The 26,027-nt window shown below is 43.7% G+C and overlaps 1 protein-coding gene across 1 annotated transcript in view; it reads right to left on the reverse strand.

Moving 5' to 3' along the window:
* Positions 1-26,027, reverse strand: part of LOC121288980 (vitellogenin-like) — a 102,809-nt gene that overhangs the window by 11,682 nt on the left and 65,100 nt on the right. The window contains exons 22-32 of the mRNA XM_041207842.1: positions 23,862-24,037; positions 19,796-19,846; positions 19,117-19,363; positions 15,273-16,355; positions 13,035-13,069; positions 12,521-12,688; positions 10,749-10,839; positions 7,982-8,178; positions 2,019-2,161; positions 1,738-1,923; positions 342-580 (exon numbers count right to left, since the gene is read on the reverse strand). Coding sequence (XP_041063776.1) covers positions 342-580; positions 1,738-1,923; positions 2,019-2,161; positions 7,982-8,178; positions 10,749-10,839; positions 12,521-12,688; positions 13,035-13,069; positions 15,273-16,355; positions 19,117-19,363; positions 19,796-19,846; positions 23,862-24,037 — 2,616 coding nt within the window. The remainder of the gene's footprint in view (positions 1-341; positions 581-1,737; positions 1,924-2,018; positions 2,162-7,981; positions 8,179-10,748; positions 10,840-12,520; positions 12,689-13,034; positions 13,070-15,272; positions 16,356-19,116; positions 19,364-19,795; positions 19,847-23,861; positions 24,038-26,027) is intronic.

A 26,027-nucleotide genomic window follows, 5' to 3' on the forward strand; every position in this document is an offset into this window, starting at 1 on the left:
GCCTTTGAATCATAGAACCTTACAGCACAGAAGGAGGCCAATCAGCCTGGAATGCCCTTGTCAGCTCTTTGTGAAAGGATTATCCAATTAATCCCAATCCTCTCTTTTTTCCCCAGAGTCCGGAGAATATTTCTTTTCAAAGTATGAAAGCATTTCCCTTTCAAAATTAACCATCGAGTTTGATTCCACCTTTCACTCAGTTCAGTTCATTTCAGAACAACCTGCTGTATTAAAAAATCTCTTCCCCTCCTCTCTGATTCTTTTGGCACCTGTTGTAAATCTGAGTCCTCTGGTTAACAACTGTCCCGCTAGTGAAAACAGGTTCTTCTTATTTACTCTACCAAAACCCCTTATAATTTTGAACATGTCTATTAAGTCATCCCTTAACCTCTGCTCTAAGGAGAACAGCTCCAGCTTCTCTAACCTCTTCAGAGAACTGAAGTCTATCGTTCCCAGTACGATTCTAGTGAGTCTTCTCTGAATCGTCTCCAAGGCCTTGACATCCTCCCTTAAGCGGTGCCCAGAGTTGGACACAGAGCTGAGAGGTCCATGACTCACTTCATTTGGCATACTCAGCTGTCTAATGATGTCGGATGTAAAAGTAGAGAAAACAAGAAGATGTACCTGTGGACGTTGGTAAAACCATGGCAGGTAAATCCGCAAAGGCAAGTAATCCTCTTTTCTGCACTGAGGGAGCGTTTAAATTAAAAGGTAACGGTGCTGGAATGCGGAGACCTTGGCGACTGAATACATGCTAAATAGGAAAGAAGCAGTGTCGTGATAGATTTAGAGTATTGAGACTGGAAACCTCTTCTATGCAATGATGCACTGAAATCCTAAACCCGCTCATAATAAAGTGCATTTAAGGTTTCTCAAAAATCAATTTCACAGGGGGAATCTTATCACTAAAACATGTGGATGCAGGCCTGCCTTGCTCAGTGAGTTTATCCATTAGGAGCTTATGCCGTACAGATCAGAGCACAGAATCCCTGGTTTAATGAGGGGCAAACAGCCAGGGTTCCAGCTCCTGATTATCATCCAGCGATTGCCTGTGTTGATCTGATCAGGTAAGAAACGAAATACTTGCCTTTCTTTACCTCCTTTCACAACCTCAGGACATCTCAAAGTGGCCAATGAAATGTACTGGTGGCAGCTACTTATTGCGTAGCAAAATCCCAAAGCCAGCAACGCTAAAATAACCAGATACTCTGATTTTTTGTGATGTTGGTTGAGGGGTAGGACACAAGGGAAAATTCTCCCATTCTTCTTCGAATATTTCCATGGGATCTTTTACAGCCACCTGAGAAGGCAGCTGGTGCCTCACTTTAATCCAAAAGACAACACCTCCGGCAAGCTGTGCACTGGGGGTGCCATTTGACTTTTGCACTAAACTCTCATGAATGGACGTTGACCTTATCACCTTCTGCCTCAGAGGTGAAAGTGCTACCCACTGAGCCACAGTAGATGCCTAAGCTTTACAGATTACATTTAAGGTTTTTTTTTCCAGGTTTGTGTACAGGACTCCAGCTGCCATTTGGGCACTACAGTTGGTTTCAGCAACCCTGTTTCAAGGAGGGATCAAGATTGGCTCCCAATGGAGTTGTGATCATCCAATCAGACGAGGGCCAGATTGCATTCTGTCAACCCCCTTGTAGGCGTTACACCTTCCAACAATAAGTCTCATATCATGAGTGGCTGCTTGGAGAAGGCTTTTGGATAGTGCCCAGCGACAGATACCGAGGGGAGAAAATTTGCAGAGGAAATGTTAGTGAAATGAGAAATACCTTTGGAGTTTTCACTACAACATTGAGTGTTTGTTGAGAGGTTGCAGCAGTAACCACTGAAATCTGATGAGCAGGACTCTTCCTATGCCTCTCCGAGAACCCTAACGTGAAGGCAATCCCGGCCAGCTTATCAGCCACACTGTAATGGAAGTGAGGGGGAGTTAGTCTTCTGCACAGCACTCTGAATGCACAGTAATACAGTGAAAGATGTTTATAAATTAGAACAGTTCCTACATTCCTGCAGTTTCTTTTAGGGTTTGAGGTAGCTTGCCCCATTTTGCTTTGACCAGTACAGCAGGATAATGCTCAAAGTGGCCAGTAGATGCCTTTGCTGCAATCTTGTAGTCTTGGCAATTTTTGCCCCATTTCAACGATGCCTGAAATTTTAACATTAATAAATGTTATTTCCGTTCCTTAGACAGAGCAAAATTATTAAAAGAAACATCTAATTGGTGTTTCTTGAGCAATAAATTACTTTGAAGCATGGCTTGGTACATCACAGATTTAAAATCCAACAGACATTCATTTGGTGAATGTATGGTTGATTGGTCTGCGATGCTAGCAGTTCAGGAAATCTCTCAACTCTTCTTCAGATACTGCCTTGGGATCTTCAATGTCAATCTGAGTGGGCTGATGTGTACTCAGCTCAAAGAAAGAAAGACTTGCATTTTTATAGCACCTTTGATGACCACAGGGCATATTGAAGCACACTAAACCTAATGAGGTACTTTTGAAGTGTTGGCACTGTTGTAATGTAGGGAACATGGCTACCATTAGTGCCCAGCCAGCTTCCAAAACAGTAATGTGATAATGACCATCGAATCATTACATCACTAAGGAGGCTAGTTGGCCTATCGAGTCCATGCTAGCTTTCTGTAGAGCAAACCAGCCAGTTCCATTCCCTGCTCTAACCCTGTAGCCCTGCAAGTTTATTTCCAAGTGTCTATTCAATTTCCTTTTGGAATCAACATGCTAATAAGGGTCCAAGAGTAGAACAATCAAATGATGTCAGGGGTCATGAGGCACTGACCTGGCCTGGATGGTGAATGGGTATACTATAACTCCGCCAACTGAGCAGCTGAAATCCTAACAATGTTGGTTAACCTGGTCTCCACAGGCTTTGCTCTATAAAGGAAGTATAGGAAAGGCAGATTATCTGTTTTTGTGATGTTAATTGAGGAATAAATGTTGGTCGGGGCACCAGGGACAAGCCCCCTGGTCTTTTTCAAAATAGTGTCATGAGATCTTTTACATTTGGTTTAATGTCTCATCCAAAAGATGGTGCCTCCGACAGAGCAGTAGTCCTTCTGTACTGCACAGGAGTGTCAGCCTTGATATTTGTGCTCAAGTCCTGGAGTGGTGCTTGAACGCACAACCTTCTGATTCAGAGGCAAGAATGTCAAAACCTCACCTGAAGGCCAGCAATTCCAAAATTGCAACACTCCCTCTACACTCTACTGGACTATTGGCTTACATAAGTTAGTCAACTCCTACCTCAGGGGCTTAAACTCATGACCCTCTGACATTAAAGGAGCAAGAGTGATTTCAACTGAGCCAAGCTGACAAATCCAAGCTAATTCTTCTGATGAAAAGGGTTTTTGTTGCTGTTTTCAAGAAACCATAAAGAAGTTATTACTGTTTCATACTGACTATACAATCATTGTCTATAAGTTTGTGTAAGACGACTGTATGGCAATAAGACTTTCCTGTGAATAATGAGTTCTTTCTAATGCATCTACGTCCCTTTTTGAGGTGCAATTTTGGTTATTCCCTGGCCTTAGAGGACTAAGATATGTTAATAGGCTCAAGGGTCAATTAATTTTCAGTGGACCAAGGGGAGATGTGGTCACAGAATTAGAGATTATAACACTGAGTAGCCTAGTTGATTTATTTCCGCTGGAGCTTCCTAATCTAAATCCTTTCCTATTCCCACATTCTATATTTCTCCTTCACAAGTACAAGTCTTCAAAATGGTGGAAGATATTGATAGGAAAGCTATTTCGATACTGAGTGCAGGACTGAACACAAAACTCAGCAGCAGTGAGCAAAGATAGTGATTAGAAATGTTTCTCAGACCAGATAGAGGAACAGATTGCATTCGAAGGATTCACTGACCTGTCCTGAAATAGGCTTCTGTAGATTTGTTAATATTTAACCTTCAATTAGCTTTTTTAAACATATTTAATTCCAGTTCCCTTTTACAAGTTCTAATTGATCCTGGATCAACTATACCCCTCCTGTGTCCCCTGCTGCTACATATACACACACGCACACACACACACATGCACGCAAATACACACACGGACGCACACACACACACACACCCACACATACACACACACAGACATACATACACATGCTGTTCCACATCCATCATCCCATTTGTCCCTAGTCTACGGAAGCATTTAAGACCAAAAAAAAATGCAGCTATGAACAAGAGTGATAGGTCCAATCCACACTGAGTGTGGCAAACACAGAGCTATGTTTTTGACAACTAGGGCCACTGTGTTTGTACCAGCTCTCTGCAACAGCAACCCAGCTAGTCCCAAATTCCCCGCTTTGCCCACTGCAAATTTTCTCTCTTCGGGTAATTATCTAGTTCCATTTGGAAATCCACGGTGGAATCTGCCTCCACCCCTCTCTCAGGAGGTACTTCAGAAAAACCGTGCTTGATTTCAATGGGAAAGTGGACAGAAATGTTTTTTTTAATTCTCAGTATATCAACATCACTGGAAAGGTGAGCAGTTATTGCCCATCCCTAATTGATCTGTAAAACTGAGTTTGCTGGGTCGCTTCAGTGGGCAGTTAAGAGTTAACTATGCTGTTATGAAACTGGATTAACCGCAAGAGCATATGGTAGATTTCCTTCCCGTTTGTGAACCAATTGGTTTTCTTACGACGATCTAACAGCTTCATAGAATCACAGAATGGTTACAGAATGAGGCCATTTAGTCCTTCATGTCTGCGTAGGTTCTCTACAAAACAACTCAACTTTTTCCACTTTCCCCCTAGCCTTGAAAATTTTTGCTCTTCAGATAATTATTCAATTCTCTTTTGACAGCCATGATTGAATTTGCCTCCACCACACTCTCAGGCCGTGCATTCCAGACCCTAACCACAGCTGCAAAGAAAAGAACCTTGGGCAGGATTCTCCCCCTGTCGAGGGGGAAGTTGAATTGTGGGCGTACACAAGAGCCACGCCTCCGACTGGCACCCCAGATTGGGGGCGCACTGCCATTTTATGTGGGCAGGCCAATTAAGGTCCGCCCAGCGTGACGTCCACACAGAAGCGCTGTGCGGTCCCTGTGTGGGTGGGGTGGGGGGGGTGGGGAATCCTTAAACCTGAGAGTGCGCTCTTTTGCCCATGCGCACGAAAGAGCTCACTCATCTCCCTGAGGCTAAGTGCTGCCTCAGGGAGATTGCCTCTACTATCAAAAATATTAAAAATAGAAAAAAAAAATCCCCTGACATGTCCCCTCATCTGACACTGTCACATGAGTTGGGACATGTCCACAACTTTTTAAAAAACTTTAATTAAATTTTTAAGAACCTACATGAAACCTCATCCCATCTGTGGATGAGGTTTTATGCTTTTTCTGAGTGTGGCGAACGTAGAGCTATGTTTTTGATGACAAAGGCCAGGGCTCCTGGCCTGCCTGCCAACCTTAAGGTTGGACGGGCAGGTCCATTAATTACTTCAATGACTCTGTCAATGGCTTCAATTGGCCATTGACAGGTTGGCGGGCGGGCAGCTGATTTTGCTGTGCCCCGCCTTCCTGAAAATTTAAACGGGGCGGGGTGACATCAGGAGTTCCGCCCAATGTCACCACGTGTCATTTCACGCGTCAGTGAGTGGGCCCCGCCCCTTGCTCGCCAACGGGAAACTCCTGCCCCTTGTTGCCTTTGGTCTTTTTGCCAATCACCTTAAATTCCTACTCAACCTTTCCACCAATGAAAACAGTTACTCCCTACATACTCTGTTCAGACCCACATAATTTTGAATCTCTCTATCAAATCACCTCACGATCTTCTTTGCCGTAAGGAGACAGCCCAGCTTTTCCAAATCTATCCATGTAACTGAAGTCCCTCATCCCCGGAACCATGCTTGTAAATCTTTTCTGCGCCCTCTCTAATGCCTTCACAACCTTCCTAAAATGTGATGTCCAGGATTGGACATAATACTCCAGTTGAGGCCGAACCAGTGTTTCATGAAGATTCACGATAACTTTCTTGCTTTTGCACTCTATGTCTCTACTTATAAATCTCAGGATTCCCCAACCATTTTCTCAATCTGCGCAGCCACCTTCAACAATTTGTACACACGCACCTCTGCTTCTGAACACCCTTTTGAATTGCATCCTTTATCGGATATTACTGCTCCTTATTCTTCCTACCAAAATGAAACACTTCATACTTCTCACCATTAAATTGCATTTGCCGCATGTCTGCCTATTCCACCAACCTATGTCCTCTTGGAGTCTATCACTAACCTGCACACAGCTCACAATACTTCCGGGGTTTTGCGTCATCACAAATTTTGAAATTTTGCCCTGTACACCCAAATCGATGTGATTAATATCTATCATGAGAAACACTGGCTCTAGTACCCTGGGGAACACCACTATATATCCTTCCTCCAGTTTGAGGAACAACTGTTCACCATTGCTCTCTGTTTCCTCTCACTCAGCCAACTTGTTTTCATTGTCCCTTTGATTCATGAGCTTTGACTTTGCTGACAAGCTTGGGTAATGACACTTTATCAAACGCCTCTTGGAAGTCACATGAGCTGCATTATCTTCATCAACCCTCTCTGCTACCTCATCAAAGAATCAATCAAGTTGGTTAAGCATGACTTTCCCTTAAAGGAAATGTTGTGCTGGCTTTCCTAAATCAATTCTCATTTGTTCAAGTGGTTCGGATTATCACCTCTAAAAGCTTTCCCATCACCAAGATTAAACTGACTAGCCTGTAATTGCTATACTTATCCTTACACTTTCCTTTGAACAAGGGTGTAATATCTGTAATTCCCCAGTCCTATGGCAACCACCCTGTATCTAAGGAGGATTGGAAGATTATGGCCAGTGCCTCTGGGATTTCCACCCTTCCTTTCCTCAGTATCTTCAGATGCATCTGATCTGGTCCTGGTAATGTTTTAACTTTAAGTGGAGCCAGCCTTTCTAATACCTCTTCTTTATCAATTTTTTGGTCATTCAGTGTCCCAACACATCTTCCATACTAACCTTTTTTTTTTGCTGACACTAATTTTTTATTTCTGGGTTTTATTTTAACTAAACACAAATTCTGAACGTACCATTTGAGATTTGAACTGACGTTCTAAGAGTATTATTAAAATAGTTGTCCTCATCCGGTAACAGAAGTTTGACACTGCAGTCCTCAGTGGGTGAAGAAAAGAATGTGCGGTACACAAGGAAAACTTGAATAAAGGACGACCTTTATTTGGGTAACTTTGTGAAGTTCTGATTGAGGTGTGGAGCCTGGCCAGGTGTGAGTGTGGACCAGATATACGGAAATGGTGTTGTGGGCCCAATTCTCTACTTCACACCCATTACCAATGAGGCTCCATGGCAGCAACCTGTCCTTGGGAAATGGGCCCTGTTTTGCCCTGGCCATTGGAGGTTGCCCCCGGCCTTGTATATTTAATGCAATGCTCCAAGGACTGGCAAAGGAACATAGGAAAAGATTTATACTCTTATAGGAATGCGAGAAGGCCATCCAGCCCCTTGGGCCTGCTCTTCCTTTCAAGTAGACCACGGCTAATCTGCACCTCAATTCCATCTATCTGGCTTTTCTTTGTATTCCTTGTACCCAACACAAATCCGTTTAGTCTTGAAAATTACAATTGTCCCCTATCAACATTTGGAAGAGAGTGTTCTAGATTTCTACTACTTCATGTGGAAAATATGTTTCCTGATTTCTATTCTAAATGGCTGGCTCTAATTTTTAAAATGATGCCTCCTAGTTCTTGATTCTCCCACCAGAGGAAATAACCTATTCGATTCCCCAGCAAATCCTTTTGACATGTTAAAAACCCCTTTAACAGTTTTAACACTGAAGATCCTGGAGTCCTTTAGAATAAAAATGGATTGTGACTTAGTTAGCCGCCAGTCACTGGGTGCCCTGTTGAAATATAATACAGACTTTTACGAGATCTGTGTGCATTCACTGTTGTACATTACCACTGCTCTGTGCACATCGGGCATCTCAGCAGCAATACAGGCTCTCCAGCTGCCTCCTTCTTGCAGTTCATCCACAAATACTTGTAATGCTCGCTGCTCCATTGAACTGTCCATGTATGCCTTTGTCAGGTAACCTTTCTCTTTGTTATCAGTCAAGATTGCTCGGGTTAGCAATACGAATTTTGGTGGCACTGAGTCTTCAAGGGACAAGGACTGGAGGCAGAAAAATTAAATAGGAGCACATGGAATGTTATTCAGAAATATCAATGCAGAATGGTTAATGCTATTGCAAAATATTGCAATGCTATGTTATTGAAATTGTAACAAAAGTTATATTGCACCTTTAACACAATGGGCTGGGTTTTCAGCTTTGCGTTGGGCACGTGAAATAGTGTGAAATTGCGTCTCTAGGTGTTTCAGACAAAATTTAATGCTGAGTCACATAAAGAGCTCTGATTTCACAACTTGAAATGTTAACTCTGTTTCTCTCTCCACAGGCGCTACCTGATCTGCTGAATATTTCTAGAGTTTTCGGTTTTTATTTCACATCAAAGAGATATTAGGACAGGTGTCCAAGAGCTTAGTCAAAGAGGTAAATTTGAAGGAGTATCTTAGTGGAAGAGAGGAAGGTAAAGAGGTGGAGGGACTGAGGAAGGGAATTCTAAAGTTTAGGGACTAGACAACTGAAGGCACCAATGGTGAAGTCATGAAAATTGGGGATGCACGAGAATTGAAGGAGCGTATAGATCTTAGAAAGTGTGGGACTGGAGGAGATTACAGAGATAGCAAGGGATGAGGCCAGGGAGGGACTTGAACACAAGGTTGAGAATTTTTAAATCTAGCCATTGCTGAGCCAAGAGCTAATGTAGGCTAGTGAGCATAAGAGTGATTCAATAAGATCATGGCTGTTCTGATTGTAACCTCCCACCTACTCTTCCCGCCTGCTCCTGATAATCTATCACCCCTTGTTTATCAAGAATCTATCTACCTCCCCCTTAACAATATTCAAAGTCTCTGCTTCCACCGCCTTTTGAGGAAGAGAGTTCCAAAGACTCATGATCTTCTGAGAGAAAAAAATTCTCCTCATCTCTGTCTTAAGGGGTGACCCCTTATTTTTTAACTAGTGTCCCTGGTTTTAGATTCTCCCACAAGAGGAAACATCCACCCTGATGGTGATGGTGAATGGTACTTGTTGCAAGTTAGGGCTTGGACAGCCAAGTTTTGGTTGACCTCAAGTTTACAGAGGCTGCAAGGTGGGAAGATGGCCGGGACAGCATTGTAAACATATTTTTCTGAAGGGGCAATGAGCTATGCATCTCTAAAAATGCCTATTGTGTCCCCCTTTGATGAATGCCCAACAGTATACAGGAGCTGCAGGGTATCTGTAAGAGAAATGGAGAACTCATTTTCCTATCCCGGGATGCTTGACTGGAATGGGCCCACTCCTGGCATAGTTCCACCTTCAGACAGGACTTATACTGGGATTCGGGTGCAGAAATGGGCTTGGGGGTCTTAAATTGTCTTGCAGTGTGGTATATTAGTACAATCCTTACTATTTGTCACAGGTACATTCATTCAAATGTGATTTGCCCTAATGGCTGATATCATAGGGTTATGTTATGACAGTTCTCTAATATATATTGGGGATCACTGTTGATGACAGTGGTTTTATTATCTACTGGAGAGAAGTTGTTTAGCACAAATTGTTTATAAGGAACTAGAAAGGTTTAAGCACACAAAAGGTAACTGAGCTTTAAAGGAGTGTGATTTGCTTCTGATTGCACCTTCATGAGTTACAATTCACTTATGTTGGAATAGCCTGGGCACATTCAAGGGGAAGCTGGGTAAGTGTACAAGGGGGAAAGGAATAGAATGATGTGTTGATAGGGTTAGGCGCAGTAAGATGGGAGGAGGCTGGTGTAGAGTACACTCCTTTTGGGCCAAATGGTCTTTCTGCACAGCAAACTTCTATGCAATTCTGTGTTTGTTCTTGCAGTCAGCGCATCTTAATGAGTTGCAAATTGGTGAGCAATCACAGCTACTTCTCCCCAAAATAAAAGGAGTGATGAAGGCACTATAACTGGCAGCTTTGAAATTGGTGTTGATGCTAATGGATATTGGTGTTTTTGGCTGGTATATATGACTGCTCGCTGTAGCTGAACCTCCTGGTGACAGCCTCATCAAGGCTCCCACGTCATGAACGATCATTTGATTGAAGCACTAGATGGTGTCCATCATTTGTGAAGTTACCCTCTGGGTGGCCTGAAGCCTCAGTAGAGATAAGAATGGGCCAGAGTATCTGTACCATTGCACTGTGATTCATTTAAAACAAAGTTCTGCATTGGCAATGGAGTTTCACCAAATGAAATATTCCAGGACAAATCTTATTTTGTTCCCAGTGTTTGCTGAGGGTGCCTGTATTTCCTAAGGCTCACTATTATAGGAGTTGTCAACCATCTGGCAACTTTCCCATGTGGTCTCACTGTGTACACCTGGATGGGCAACACAACCGAGCTCAATCTTGTCCTCAAGCAACATCCATGTACATACATTTTCTGCAGGGGTGACTGCACATGGGCAGGAGGAGAGACTTCACCCTGGTTTCTCTCTCCTCTTCAGCACTGTGCCATTGAGGCTAGCTGCTACCTGGCAGAGATCATTTAAGCAGAGACCAGAGATGTGTACAACCCTGTGCTACGTTGAATGCTTAAATTCCCCCTGGCCAGAACTCCACAAAATCTAAGGTTGACCTTTTTATTCATTTAGCTGTGATGTACCTGCTGTGATGAAGATGAAGGTGAATATGAAGATGAGCTAGAGGAACTCATTCTGGACCTCGAACTGGATTTAGATGATGACTCAAAGCTTAATCGGTCTTTGTTTTGTGACTGGAATTAAAGATCACCTGCATTAACAAAATCTAGAAACTTCACAGAGCAATTTGCATATATTTTCAGTTCCCAGTCAGAGAAGTATAATTTTAGAAGTGTTGTGATTGGTGTCATACAGGCAAATGCAACAGTTGATTTCTGACCAGGAAGGACCCACAAACAGGAAATGAGATAAATGACCAGCTAAACTATCTTGGTGGCGCTGTTGAGGGATAAATATTGTTAGGATGCTGGTAGAACTTCTTGCTTTAAATGGTCATGGGATCTTTACATTCACCTCAATAAGCATTTCTGTATGGTTTGACATCTCAGCTGAAAGATAGCACCTCTGACTCCCTGGATACTGCAATGTCAGCTTATAGATAGCTACCAGGAAATCCCTAATTACAGCCGCTAAGTCTCTCACTATCTTGTCGATAGTGCAGTGGAAAACTCATTTACTGAGTTTCAGATGACTGGATATCGATGTAGGGTGCAAGATAGCTATGTTTGGATCAATAAAGGCGAAATCAAGTGAGGGCAGTCCCACTGAGCTGGAGAATGGAGGTAGGCCACCGAGGAGGTGATGTGGTTGAACATGTTAAAGACAACTGAAGAGGTCAAGGTGGACAAGCTCTTAGTAGCATCATGTGTTCTATTACATCCATCTGAACAGATAGATGGGTCTTTGTTAAAACATGTCTTAAATATTTTAACATTTCAGCAACGCAACACTGCCTGACTGCTGCTCTGAAGTGTCAATTGAGATAATGTGCTCAAGTCCTAGAATTGGGCTTGTATTCAACAGCCCACTGATTCAGATGTGAGGATGCTACCAGGCAGGCAAGCTAAGAAAATAAATTGGGAACTGTTCAATTATTAGCTTCAAACAGGGAAAACAGCATAATGAATTAAACATCCCAACATATTAAACCACATATGTTACACATGCAGTTGTGGACCCAAGGTACTTGTTGGTGCTCAAATATATCATACCAGGTTAAAATGAGATGGTTTGAAACGAAACTGGAAGATGTTTGCATTGGCTCCTTCCTATAACAATACACAAAAAAGAGTATTGTTAAAAATACTTTGTTTCAACCAAAGCATTGTGGTTAAAGGAAAGTGCTAGTGAAATGGCACTGAAAGATTTTACCTTTTCTTCAGATTTTGAGCCAAAGATCCAGGTCCTCCAGTCCTCATTTATACGCACAGTGCTTGTACGTGATTTGGTATATTCATGGATACATTTACCATTTTCACATATTTTGGTGGGGGTGTGATGCTTTGTGGATGGCTCTGTGGTGTAGTGCCATGACGTGGAACTACTGGAAGTGTTAACTCTTGATGAAGAGCTAGATCGATGCCCATGGTGTTTGTGGTGCTGATGTTTTGACTGATCTGAGTGACTGGAGCTTGATTCACTTGAAGATGATGTGATTGATGATACCCGCTCAGAATCTCCACCGTACATTGCATCCGACTGAGCTGAGGTTGAAATGGTGCTGGATCGGCTAAAGAAGGTGGTTGAAGACAAGGAGCTATTTCTGATTTTGGGCTTGTAAGGATTTTTGAGCTGTTTTTTCTCACAGCTTCTATCCTTACACTTTTTGGTGCTGGTGGGGCGATGTGATGACTGTGTGATTCCTTTCTTGCAGCTTGTCTGAACTGAAGATGATCTGCTGGAGGATTGAAGGTCACTCGATTTCCTTGATGATCCCTTGCAAGGACGTGCACCATCTTCTTCCTCTGACTTTGATGATGATGAACTAGAGGTGATTGAATGATGAGTCAGTGAGCTTGACGATCCATGCTGCAGGTGTGTAGAATGCTCATTCTGGGAGAGAGAGGCAGGAATACATTAATGGCATTAACAGCTGTTACCCTGAAGAAATTGTCAGATATTACTCTCCTGGCTACTTGGATGCATTGCTGGAAAGAGGAGAAAACTATCAACCAGCTCTTTGAGAAGCATTATGGATATTATTTCAACCTAATCATACTCTTGGGTCGTCCCACTACTGAAACCTTGAAGTATCTATTAATTTTGCTAAGATTTTCTAAGATAGTTTACAGGAAATAGTAAATTATGCCCTAAGGCCCTCTATAATTCTTCTCATCTTGAAAACAAATTCATCTAAAATCGAGTAACCATTTGAATAAATACAAGGAGTATCCCTTACGAACACATTTTGAAATGTACACATGTACAACTTGACTGAGTCGAAGATAACAATCTTGATGACTCAGGTTGCTCATGTCTGTTGTGCTCATCGTGTTTATGGTGTTTATAGCGTTCGTGCTGAGTCCCATGCCTGGTCTCTCTGGTCCGTAGCGGATTTCTGCGCTGCTTCACCGCCCGCTCTTTCATATCTCCATTTGCTTTTCAGGTGATACCTGTTGGCTTTCTGCTTGATGTCTGGGAACTTGATGCTGAACTGCTCATGCTATATTTGTGTTCTTGCCTATTCTGATTACAAAGTAACTCATTTGTGAAAATTATTTCTGGTAGTAAAATAAAAAATAATATCCTCAATGACAAAACCAAAAATCTCTTTATGGCTCCATAAGCATGAGCTCATTCAGAACTCTGCTGCTCGTATCCTAACTCACACCAAGTTCTGTTCAGCCACATCTATTTTCTCCCTGGTCCAAATTGGCTCCCAGTCCATCAAAACCTCCATTTTAAAATTCTGATCCTCATATTCAAATCCCTCCTTGACCTCACCCCCTCCCTGTGTCTGTAGCCTCTTCCAGCCCCACAGCACCTGTGAGATCTCTGTACTCTTCTAATCTGGACTCTTGTGCACATCCCACTTCTCGGCCAGGAATTTCCCCTCGGCGATTTGGGTGGGGGGGGGGCGCTCGCTGTGGGGAAAATGATGTGGGATGACATCGGGAAGAATCCCCGAAGTCATCCCAGGCCATTTAAATCTTAAGGAAGGCGGGTGGACAGTGAAATCAGCTGTCCGCCCACTGACCTGTCAATGGCCAATTAAGGCCCTTGACAGGCTCATTAAGATAGTTAAACACCCTGCCCGGCCAACCTTAAGGCTGGCAGGCAGGCCAGGAGCCCCAGTGGCCTGTGGATTATTAATGAAACTTCATCCGCTGGCGGGATGAAAGTTCATTACTGTTTTGTAAAAATTTAATAAATTTTATGAGTTTGTTATCAACATGTCCCATCTCGTGTGATATTGTCACATGAGGGGGACAAGTTAATAATTTTCAAATGTCTCTATTTTTTTACTTTACTTACCCTTCACTAAACTCCCTGAGACAGGACTTTGCCTCAAGGAGCAGTGCGCACTTTGACAGCTGGGGATTCCCTCGCCCCCCCCCCCCCCCGGAACAGGAAGCGCATAGCACTTCCTGTCGGGCAGCATACTAGGCCCGCCAACTCAAAATGGCGGTGGGCCTAGTTTCAGAGGCAGGGTTCGGCTGCCTACCCACCACCGAGCCGGTGGGGCCCGCCCACCAGCCAAGGGCTAAATTTAGGCCCTTATGTCCCACCTTTGGTGGCTGGGCCTTCAGGGTTCTCAACCTTCAGCTCTGGAACTTCCTCCACAAAGTGTTTTGCCCCTTCGCCTTTCTCTCCTCGTTTAAGACGTTGCCTAAAACTTACCTGTTTGCTTGAGTGTTTAGTCACCTATCTTAATGTTTGCTTCCATGGCTCAGTGTCACTTTTTAGTCCGGTAATGCTCCAGTGAAGCAGTACAGGGTGTTTCACTATATTAAATGTAATTGTAAGTTGTTTTGTTATCTGATATTAAGCGGCGTAAGAAAATGACACAGCAAAGAGATCTGCTCGTCCACAGATTTCAGAGCTGAAAATTGTCGGGTATATAAAAAGACCTGGAGGGGGAATCATACTCAGGATTAACTATAGGGAAGCAAATGTTCAAGTAATTCTGGTTCACCATGTCCTGATGGTTTGAAACATTAACACTATTGCTCTCTCCACAGATGCTCAGCAGCCTGTTAAATGTTTCTAGCATTTCTGTTTATATTAGGTGTTAGCTAATGTTTTTTAAGAATCTGTTCATGGGATGTGGGCTTTGCTGGCTGGGCCAGCATTTATTGCCTATCCCTAACTGCCCCTGTTCAGAGGGCATTTGAGAGTCAACCACATTGCTGTAGGTCTGGAGTTGCATTTAGGCCTGACCAGGTAGGGATGGTAGATTGACCTGGGCCAGGTGGGTTTTTATGACAATTGGCAATGGTTTCATGGTCATCAGACTTTTAATTCTAGATTTTTTTTCCTTATTGAATTCAAATTCTACCATCTGCTATGGTGGGATTCAAACTCAGGTCCCCAGAGCATTACCCTGGGGTCTCTGGTTTACCAGTCCAGTGACAATACCACTACACCACCACCTCCCCCCCTCATGCCTCTAAACCTCAGCACATCAAGTGCTTACAGTCTAGGTGATAGCACATCAAGTGCTTACAGTCTAGGTGATAGCACATCAAGTGCTTACAGTCTAAGTGATAGCACATCAAGTGCTTACAGTCTAAGTGATAGCACATCAAGTGCTTACAGTCTAAGTGATAGCACATCAAGTGCTTACAGTCTAAGTGATAGCACATCAAGTGCTTACAGTCTAGGTGATAGCACATCAAGTGCTTACAGTCTAAGTAATAGCACATCAAGTGCTTACAGTCTAGGTGATAGCACATCAAGTGCTTACAGTCTAGGTGATAGCACATCAAGTGCTTACAGTCTAAGTGATAGCACATCAAGTGCTTACAGTCTAAGTGATAGCACATCAAGTGCTTACAGTCTAAGTGATAGCACATCAAGTGCTTACAGTCTAAGTGATAGCACATCAAGTGCTTACAGTCTAGGTGATAACACATCAAGTGCTTACAGTCTAAGTGATAGCACATCAAGTGCTTACAGTCTAGATGATAGCACATCAAGTGCTTACAGTCTAAGTGATAGCACATCAAGTGCTTACAGTCTAGGTGATAGCACATCAAGTGCTTACAGTCTAAGTGATAGCACATCAAGTGCTTACAGTCTAAGTGATAGCACATCAAGTGCTTACAGTCTAAGTGATAGCACATCAAGTGCTTACAGTCTAGGTGATAGCACATCAAGGGCTTACAGTCTAAGTGATAGCACATCAAGTGCTTACAGTCTAAGTGATAGCACATCAAGTGCTTACAGTCCAAGTGATAGCACATCAAGTGCTTACAGTCTAAGTGATAGCACATCAAGTGCTTACAGTCTAAGTGATAGCACATCAAGTGCTTACAGTCTAAGTGATAGCACATCAAGTGCTTACAGTCTAAGTGATAGCACATCAAGTGCTTACAGTCTAGGTGATAGCACATCAAGTGCTTACAGTCTAAGTGATAGCACATCAAGTGCTTACAGTCTAAGTAATAGCACATCAAGTGCTTACAGTCTAAGTGATAGCACATCAAGTGCTTACAGTCTAGGTGATAGCACATCAAGTGCTTACAGTCTAGGTGATAGCACATCAAGTGCTTACAATCTAAGTGATAGCACATCAAGTGCTTACAGTCTAGGTGATAGCACTTCCTGGTAGACAGTTCCACCTGAGGGAGAGCTAGTCAGTGGGACTTTGCCTTGAGGATTATGTGTTGACACTTTGAATGGGTACAGTATGCTGAGCTTGTGCAGGGGTGATATTACAGACCTAGGAACACAAAGGTCTGAATAATGACCTGGAGACAGGAGCTCAAATCCCATCATGGCAGCTGGGGGAATTTCAATTTAATTAATTAAAAATCTGGAATAAAAAATAATCTCAGCATAGATGATCAAGAAGCTACCAGGGGTTGTTGTAAAAACCCTACTGGTTCACCGAAGCCCTTCAGCAGCTGAAATCTGCTTTTCCTACCTGGCCTGGCCTACATGTGATTTCAGACCCTCAGAGATGTGGTTGATTCTTAACTGCCCTCTGAAATGGGCTGGCATCCAATCAGTTGTATCGAATGGTGACAGAACAGTCAAATAAGAATGAAATCAGTTAGACCACCTGGCATTGACCTTGGCACACCCAACCTTGTCAACTCTGCAAAATCCTCTTCACTAAGAACTGGAGACTGGTGTCGAAATTGGGAGAGCTGTCTCACAGACGAGTCAAGCAACAGAATGACATAGTCACGCTCACTGAATCGTATTTTACAGCCAATGTCCCAGACACCACCATCACCGTCCCTGGGTATGTCCTGTCTCACTGGTAGCTCAAACCCACCACAGCTGACAGCATTGTGTAATACAGTCAGGGGGCAGTTACCCTGGGAGTCCTCAACATTGTCCTAAAGCCTTTGAAATAGATCTCATGACAGCAGGTCAAACGTGGACAAGAAAACCTGTTGATGCAGGTTGATGCATTGGCTTTAATTTTCCAAAACTTAGATTCAGGGAAGGTTCTATTAGATTGCAAAATACCAACGGTAACTCTTTTATTCAAAACGGGATGGAGACAGAAAGCCAGACACTACAGGGGGGCTAGCTTAACATCTGTCATAGGGAAAATGTTAGAAGCTATTATTAAAGAGGCTATAGCAGGACACCTGGATAAGCTCAAGGTCATCAGGTAGAGTCAACATGGTTTTGTGAAAGGGAAATCGTGCTTAACCAACTTATTGGAGTTCTCTGAGGAAGTAACATGTGCTGTGGATATAGGGGAACCTGTGGATGTACAGTACTTAGATTTCCAGAAGGCATTTGATAAAGTGCCACATCAAAGGTTATTGTGGAAAATAAAAGCTCATGTTTTAGGGCATGGACAGAAGATTGGCTGACTAACAGGATGCAGAGAGTAGGCATAAAGGGTCTTTTCCAGGTTGGCAAGATGTAACGGGTGGTGTGCCACAGGGATCAGTGCTGGGGCATCAACTGTTTACAGTTTACATAAATGACTTGGATGAAGGGATGGATGGGATGGTTGTCAAATTTGCTGATGACACAAAGATGGGTAGGAAAGTAAATTGTGAAGTGGACATAAGGAGATTACAAATAGATATAGATAGGTCAAGTGAGTGAGCAAAGATCTGGCAAATGGAGTATAACGTGGGAAAATGTGAAATTGTCCATTTTGGCAGGAAGAATAAATGAGAAGCATATTATTTAAATGGTGAGTGATTGCAGAGCTCTGAGGTGCAGAGGGATCTGGGTGTCCAAGTCCATGAATGACAAAAGGCTAGTACGCAATTACGGCAGGTAATTAGGAAAGCTAATAGAATGCTTTCGTTTATTGCGAGGGGAATTGATTACAAAAGTAGGGAGGTTATACTTCGGTTGTACAGGGCACTGGTGAGACCACATTTGGAGTATTGTGTACAGTATTGGTCACCTTATTTAAGGATGGATGTAAATGCTTTGGAAGCAGTTCAGAGAAGGTTTACCACATTAATACCTGGAATGGATGGGTTGCCCAATGACGAAAGGATGGACAGACTAGGCTTGTATCTGTTGGAGTTTAGAAGAGTAAGAAGCGACATGATTGAAACATAGAAGATGCTGAAGGATCTTGATAGGCGGATGTGGAGAGGTTGTTTCCTTGTGTGGAAAAATCCAGAACGAGGGGTCACTGTTTAAAAATAAGAGGTCGTCCATTTAAAACAGAATTTTTTTCACTCAGAGGATCATGAGTCTTTGGAACTCTCTTCCTGAAAAGGCGGTGGGAGCAGAGTATTTGAATATTTTTAAGGCAGAGGTGGATAAGTTCTTGGTAAGCAAGGGGGTGATAGGTTATCGGGGGTAGGTGGGATACAGATTTCAGGTTACTATCAGATCAGCCATGATCTTTTTAAATGGCGGAGTAGTCCTGAGGGGCTAAATGGCTTACTCCTGCTCTTTGTTCGTATGTTTGTTATGTTCTGATTGCTGCCAAATGTCTCCCCTCCCTAACAGCGCTGTGGGCGTACCTACATTGCAGGGATTGCAGCGGTTCAAGCAGACAGCTCATCAACACCTTCTCAAGGGCAATTAGGGATGGGCAATAAATGCTGGCCTAGCTAGTAATGCCCACATCCCATAAATGAATTTTTTAAAAAAGCTGATGAATTGGTACTCCTCCATGTTGAACACCACTTGGAAGAAGCATTGAAGGTAGCAAGGGCGCTCACTGTACTGTGCATGGGGACAAGAATATCCATCAACCAGGAATAACTTTTAGCACCATTATTGACCAAGCTGGCCAAGTCCTAAAGGATATATCTGCTAAACTGGCTCTCCGGCAGGTGATAAGAGAAACATGCTTGCCCTCATTCTCACCAATCTACCTGTCGCAGATGGATCTGTCCACGATAGGAAGGCCCGGGAGAGGGGAGGGCACAAGGTGCAAAAACCTGGGGCCTGTGGTCTTGGGTGGCCGGGGATTCCATGTTCAACACACAGCTTTGGCTTTAGCAGCAGCACCACCCCTTTGCACAGGCAGTTGCAGTCGATGGCCAGAACCACAGGTGGCACTAAAGGCACGTCCTGTCTCAGGGGGTTCAGCTGATGTCGGAATGGGTGAAAGTTTGATTGCTGGTTAACAAAGCTCGACTCATCGTTAAGACTAGAGCTGGCAATCTTGCACTCGGGCTCCAGGTATAAGCACTGCTACCTTGGGAACAAGCTAAATAGAAGCAAAACATATCCCCACAGGGGAGAATAATTAGACAATGACTATTTTTAATACTTTGTATTTTCATTCCTTTTCCTTTTCCTAATTCCACAAAGAGCGACACATGGTGACCAGGCCTTGGGCCTAGTCTGTGTCTCTCTAGCTTTGCTTCTTAACTGAAAAGCCAAAAAAGGTTATAATAGTTAGCTCTGCTGCTTGGCACTTTTTGATATTCATTTTTATTAATTATTCATTTTTGAAAATGATCAATTTATTGCTTTGATATAATTTGTTTTTTTGCTCTGAAACTTGTTTATGTTTTCTTCATACCTTAGCTTTTTTTTGAAGTTCACCTGTAATGTTGTCCCAAACCAAATCTCGGGCAGCTGCTGCTGGGTTTCTTGCTGAAGGCAAATGAGAGCTTCACAAGAAATCTGATTTTTTTTTTATTTGGAAGGCTGGTGAAAGGGGCTCTTTGTGTTCCAATAGAAACCGGAAGTGTTTGAAATGCTCAGCGCATCTGGCGACATCTGTGCAGAGAGAACCAGAGGTCAGTGACCCTTCGTCAGAACTAGTGCATATCATGGTCCTGAAGCATTAACTCTGTTCCGCTCTCCACAGATGCTGCCTGCCCTGCTGAGTTTTTCCAGCATTTTCTGTTCCTATTTCAGATTTCCTGCATCTGCCACACTTTGCTCTCCTATTATGTGCTCCATGCTGGGCATTTGTAAGTGTGGTTGGTTGAAATTTAAAATGAGAAAATATTTATCACTCAATGCAACATGTAATTTTTTTGTTAACAAATCCCATTTGTGTGGGTAGAAGTAGCACATTATTGTAGTTGAATTAGGTGGTGCTAATTCACTGGAAGGTTTTGCCATTTTGAAATTTGGAAGTGAAACCAGGAATCATGTGCCAAATGAATATGTCAAGATATCATCATTTGTACATGGGATTGTTGTTTGTGGTGCTTGTGGGGTTCAAATCTTTTGAATATTGCTGTTGGGATAGTGCATAGGGCCAGGTTCAAAGAATAGGAGTTGGTTGCATATTATGAATGACTAAGTTGTCTGTAATTGGCTGACAATGCTGTTGTTTTAAGGTGTATCATACTGAAACCTGAGCTTTATAAATAGAGGTATAGGGTACAAAAGCCCACAGGTTTTTCTGATCCTACATAAACAGTTCAACCCCACTATGACTATGGTCCTCAATTCTTGGCCTCTAGAGGATGTGGCGCCTTAGTAGAAGGTTCAGAAGAGAGTTATTTGAATGGCTCCAGGGATGAGGGATTACAGAGAAACTGGGTCTGCTCTCCTCAGAGCCAAGAAGCCTGAGGGGATTTGATGGAGGTATATAAAAATTATTAAGGGTTTAGATAGAATAAATAGAAACTGTTTCCAATGGCGATAATAGAAACCAGTTAATCATAGGAAGGTGTGAATGGCCTTCCTGTGCAGCAATGGCTTCAAATTTCAAATCATTCTGAGTGGACAATAGAAGTATTGATCATGCAGTCCCCTGACTGAAACTGATTTCAGATAATGTTTTTTTTACCCCAAGAACCAGGGAGAAACCAATCAGTCTGTAAATCATATAACAAGAAACAGCAGCAGAAAAGGCAGAAACATGTATACACAAGAACACAAAGCTTTAAAATTGGAGACAGCAACATTGTTAGGTCTTCCAGCCTGTACCTTTTGAAATCCACTGGTACAGAAACTTGACCTCCTGGTAAGAAGACTATCACCAGGATTTTCCCCTTGGTGATTTGGGGGTGGGGCCCGCTCGCTGAGGGGAAAATGACGCAGGATGATGTCAGGAGGAACTCCCGACGTCATCCCGGTCCATTTAAATGTTCAGGAAGGCAGGCGGACAGCGAAATCAGCTGTCCACCCGCTGACCTGCCAATGGCCAATTAAGGCCATTAACAGGTTTAATTAACCTTGTTAAAGACCCTTCCCGTCCAAGCTTAAGGCTGGCGGGCAGGCCAGGAGCTCCAGCGGGCTCCAGATTATTCATGAAACTTCATCCACTGGCGGGATGAAGTTTCATGTCCGTTTTTTAAGAAATTAATAAACTTTATGTATTTCTTATTAACATTTCCCATCTCGTGTGACATTGTCACATGAAGGGGACATTTTAATAATTTTAATATTTCTCTATTTTTTGACTTTTCTTACCTGTCAGTAAACTCCCTGAGACAGGACTTTGCCTCAAGGAGCAGTGCGCACTTTGACAGCTGGGGATTCCCTCCCCCCCAGAACAGGGAGGTGCATAGCGCTTCCCGTTGGCCAGGCTGCTGGACGGGCCTTAATTGGCCCGCCCACTCAAAATGGCGGCTGGCCCCGTTTCGGCGGCGGGGGTCGGCTGTCCGCCCACCACTGAGCCAATGAGGCCCGCACGCCCACCCAGGGCAAAATTAAGTAACTAATATTGTGACCTGCTGAAGATCCATTTCTACAATAATCCTGATCTGCCACTCCAGCTACTGAATCTGCCTAGACTATTCTTCAGGAGTGAAAGTGCCTTCTTCTCCGTACCTTCAATGTATGCTTTTCCTAAGTCAAGCTAAACACGTGAATTATGAACTATTCTTTTGTTTACGACTTGTAAAAGTGCACTATTCTGTTTAACTGTATTTTTTTTTCTGTGTGTGTGTGCGTTTGTGTGTGTGTGTGAGTTTGTGTGTGTGTTTGTGTGTGTGTGTGTGTGCGTTTGTGTGTGCGTGTGTTTGTGTGTGTGCGTTTGTGTGTGTGTGTGTTTGTGTGTGTGCGTGTGTGTGTGTGTGTTTGTGTGTGTGTGTGTGTGTGTGCGTTTGTGTGTGAGTTTTTGTGTGTGTGCGTGTGTGTGTGTGTCTGTGTTTGTGTGTGTCTGTGTGTGTGTGTGTGCGTGCGTTTGTGTGTGTGTGTGTGCTTTTGTGTGTGTGTTTGTGCGTGTGTGTGTATGAGTTCTGAGTGAGTGATGTAGCATTAGAGTTTTGGAGTGAATGTGTGAATAAATAATCCTTTGTTTGGATCCACAAAATCTTGCTACAAGTTATTCAGATTGACCACACATTCAGATGTTTGGAAACATACACATCTTCATTTTCAAATACACACTGATTACGGACAGTAAGGGAAGGGAATTGGTGTTTAAGTTCACTCTCATCCCTGTCCAGAACATCTGATTACTTGTAACTAAAGGCAGCTTGCCGCCCTTATGGCCAAGGGGCTTGCATTATCATCCTACTCTCTTGACTAGAACGATGGATTAAATTTCAGTCAGGATATTTTTACTTCATCACAATGCTATGAATTGCCAACATGTCTGAAGCCCATTGTACAAGTTACATCTAATTTGGGTAACAAATGCTTAGGAGTAGAAAGGTTTGGTTTGATGTTAAAAGAGGAACGACTGAATGTTATTGCTTCAGCATCTGAACAGTTTATAACACAACAACCCTTCATTGGTTATATATTACTGTGACCTCACAGAACAGCAGACTGCCTCCCAATAAATTAATCTCAACAGTGTGAGCTTATAACTGTTGCCTTCATGCAAGGACCACCAAGGTCCTAATGATTAAGTTATAGGATCACAGTCTCAGCAAACAGTTCAGCTGGTTAAGTCAGACAGCAGCTGAAACACACAGAATTGGAGAATCTCAGTTTGGATCTCCACTTTGCGCTGTGCTAGTTAGACGAGCTGTAAAACACTACACCACGCTTCAGGATGGAACCTGAGTTACGGAGAGAAAGCCTTCCAGTGTTACCACACCTGATGACTGTTTGATGAGTTCTGCTGCAGTGTGTGGGCCTCAAGACTGAATCAGACTCGGCGGGGGGGGGGCAGAATTTTACGGCCCTGTTTCAGTGGGGACGAGGCTGTAAAATGCAGCGAGACATTCTAAACCCCACTGACTTTAGCAGGAACGTAAAATCCTGCAGCCGTAAGATTCTGCCCAGTGTTGCTCTTTCTCTTTGGAGTTTGGGGGTGTGGGGTTTCAAATTACCTTCAGATCCTCACAAGATAAGGCCAGATGTTAAGGATGTGAGGTAACAGAGGGCAATGCTACCACTGCAAGGCATTAATACTTTCAATGGAGCAGGGAAGAGAATGGGGAAGAAGGACAAACAGCAGAAACTCCTGCAAAGCAGAGCTCCCCCTATACTGCACTGGAGCATCTGCCTAGGTCATGAATTCAAGTCTTGGGCATTACTTTTGACTTTGGGCAAGAGTGTAAAGTGCGTGATATTGACTCAGCAGCCTTTAAATACTTCTTCTGATTGTTGTTGCAATGAGTTCAAAATTACTCCTTTGGAATGAGAATTAACCCATGACCTTGAAAGGCAAGAGTGCAAAAATAGGGCAATAGTTTTTAGGCACAGAAGGGCAGAAGAAGGGGCTTTGCCCCCAACATAAAAGAATATTTACCCAACGCCGACCATTGAAGATTTTCTTAAATTTCAGAAGGGTTAATTTGCCTTCGGGCAGTGTCAATTCACTCCTGTTACTTTTCCTCATCAAGTCACTAACTCTCGCACTGAGCTGGTCCTCTTCATTCAAACACAATTCGAGTTGTAACTTTTTGATAGCAATTGGTGTGTTAACTACAAATACACAAAGAAAAATCTGTTGATATGCTAAATATGTGCATCCTGATCTGAAAGTGAAAAAAATACAGAACGTTCACGTCCAGCATTTCTGCACTTACACTGTTACTTTTGTGTTACGTGTCTCTGCCTCACAGTCATGTAAATGTGATAGTATAATACTGGAGGTGGTTCCCAATCTGATTCGTAGGAACAGGAGCAGGCCATTCAGCCCCTCAGGCCTGCTCTATCATTCAGTTAGTTCATTTTTGGACCTCTCCCTCAAATCCGTTTTCCTGCCTTTACTCCATATCCATTCGTACCCTTACCTCACACAACCTTTGCCCTGAGAGTTTCAATTGTCCCAACGTTATTGTCAATAATCCAAATACATAGGGGTGTATTTTATGGGGTGTTGGTGGGGGGTGGTGGTTCGTGAGGAGAGAGTTGGGAGGAATGGATTAGCCGTCTCTCCCCTCAACCCTCACCCTGAGCTTGTTTGGCACCTTGTCAGCCAGAAATCCGGTTACCCTACAGCGATAATAAGCAGCAGCAGCCTTCATAGGGCGAAAGTGGGGCTCTGCAGGAAATCCAGCCCTAGAGAGCTGTCAACCAACAGATTTGCCAGCAGCTCTGTAGCCCCAGCAGTGCCAGAAGAGAGTAATGGCCACAGCTGGGATTACAGGCAGTCCCTGAGAAGAAGAGAGGATGGATTCCGGACTTAGGGATGTCACTGGATTTTGAGCGGGCGTGACAGGGAAAGCCCAGTGAGGTTGGGGGCGGGAAGTGGGGGGTGCGGGGGGGGGGGGTGGTGGTGGGGTTGACTTGGGGGTTGGGTTAGAGAGCTTTGCGGGGGGAGGGACAAAAGATAGGTATCATCTTGGGGGTGGTGCCCCCAGTGGGTACAGGGGACACCCCCCCTAAGGAGATAGCGCTCCCTCCACTCCTGCCTACCAGCATTCCAAGCAGCGAAAGCTGCCGGGCTGGTTGCCTTGCCTCCGCCTACCCTCGCAGACTGGAAAATTGCAGCAGAAGTGGGATGAGGCCCTTAAATGGTAGTTAGTTGCACACTTAAGAGCCTCAATATGCCTCCGGATGGGCTAGCTGCCTGACGCCTTACCTGCCCCCTGTATAATGGGGGGCAGCTCAGGGGTGAGCAGGAAGGTGGCAGGCTGGCAACCCACTTTATTTTCTGTGGCCCACCCCCCCACCTTCCAATGTGCCGGTGCAGGGGTGGGAGGCGTTAGTGGATGGGGGTCAAAATCACCCCATTCAAAAAAAATTGCCAACCTCCCAACCCCAGGAAGACTGGGATTCCCCTGGATGGGCAAAAGTACAGATTTGGCATTTACGCTCAGTGTATGAATGTTAAGCTCAGTTTCTGTTGTGGAACGTATACTGGGCCTTCCCTAATGTACCAGGAAGTCTATCCAGTGAGAAGCTAAGCCGGGTAGGCTGGAAAATCCCGGGAACCATTTTCAACTGCGTTGGAATATCAATAACCATTGGGGTTATTTGGGGGAAATCAGCTATAGTTCCAGCCCCTCTGTTATTATTTAAGGACACTTGTGTTGGGAAGGACCCACATTGGGCAAAATGAGAATAATTTAGAAAAAGGAAGTAATTTGATTTTCAAATTGGCCAGGGCAGACGCAGGAGCTGGAACCCAGGGTAGGTTGGGAAACGTTATTGTTCTTAAAATTTCATTGCTGTGCACATAGGTTTGCCACTTTAAAAAAAAAAGTCACGTAAACCATTTTCAACGCTGCTGACCCTATCCTGCCAGAAGGAGCTGTTCAGCTTGACACAGCCCCCAGAGTCCGCCTGCCCCTGTGAAAAGCTCAGGACGTTAGAAGGCGAGCTCTTAGCGAGTTCCTTAATTACATCAGTGCACCTCATGAATGGTGCAGGCAACATCACTTTCCTGACCTTTGCCAAACACAGCAGGGTCAAGGATGGTGGTGGCAGACTGGCATGGAGCCACTGGCACCAATTTTTTTTTGGTCGC

This window comes from Carcharodon carcharias, chromosome 16, assembly GCF_017639515.1.
Source record: "Carcharodon carcharias isolate sCarCar2 chromosome 16, sCarCar2.pri, whole genome shotgun sequence".
Lineage (NCBI taxonomy): Eukaryota > Metazoa > Chordata > Chondrichthyes > Lamniformes > Lamnidae > Carcharodon > Carcharodon carcharias.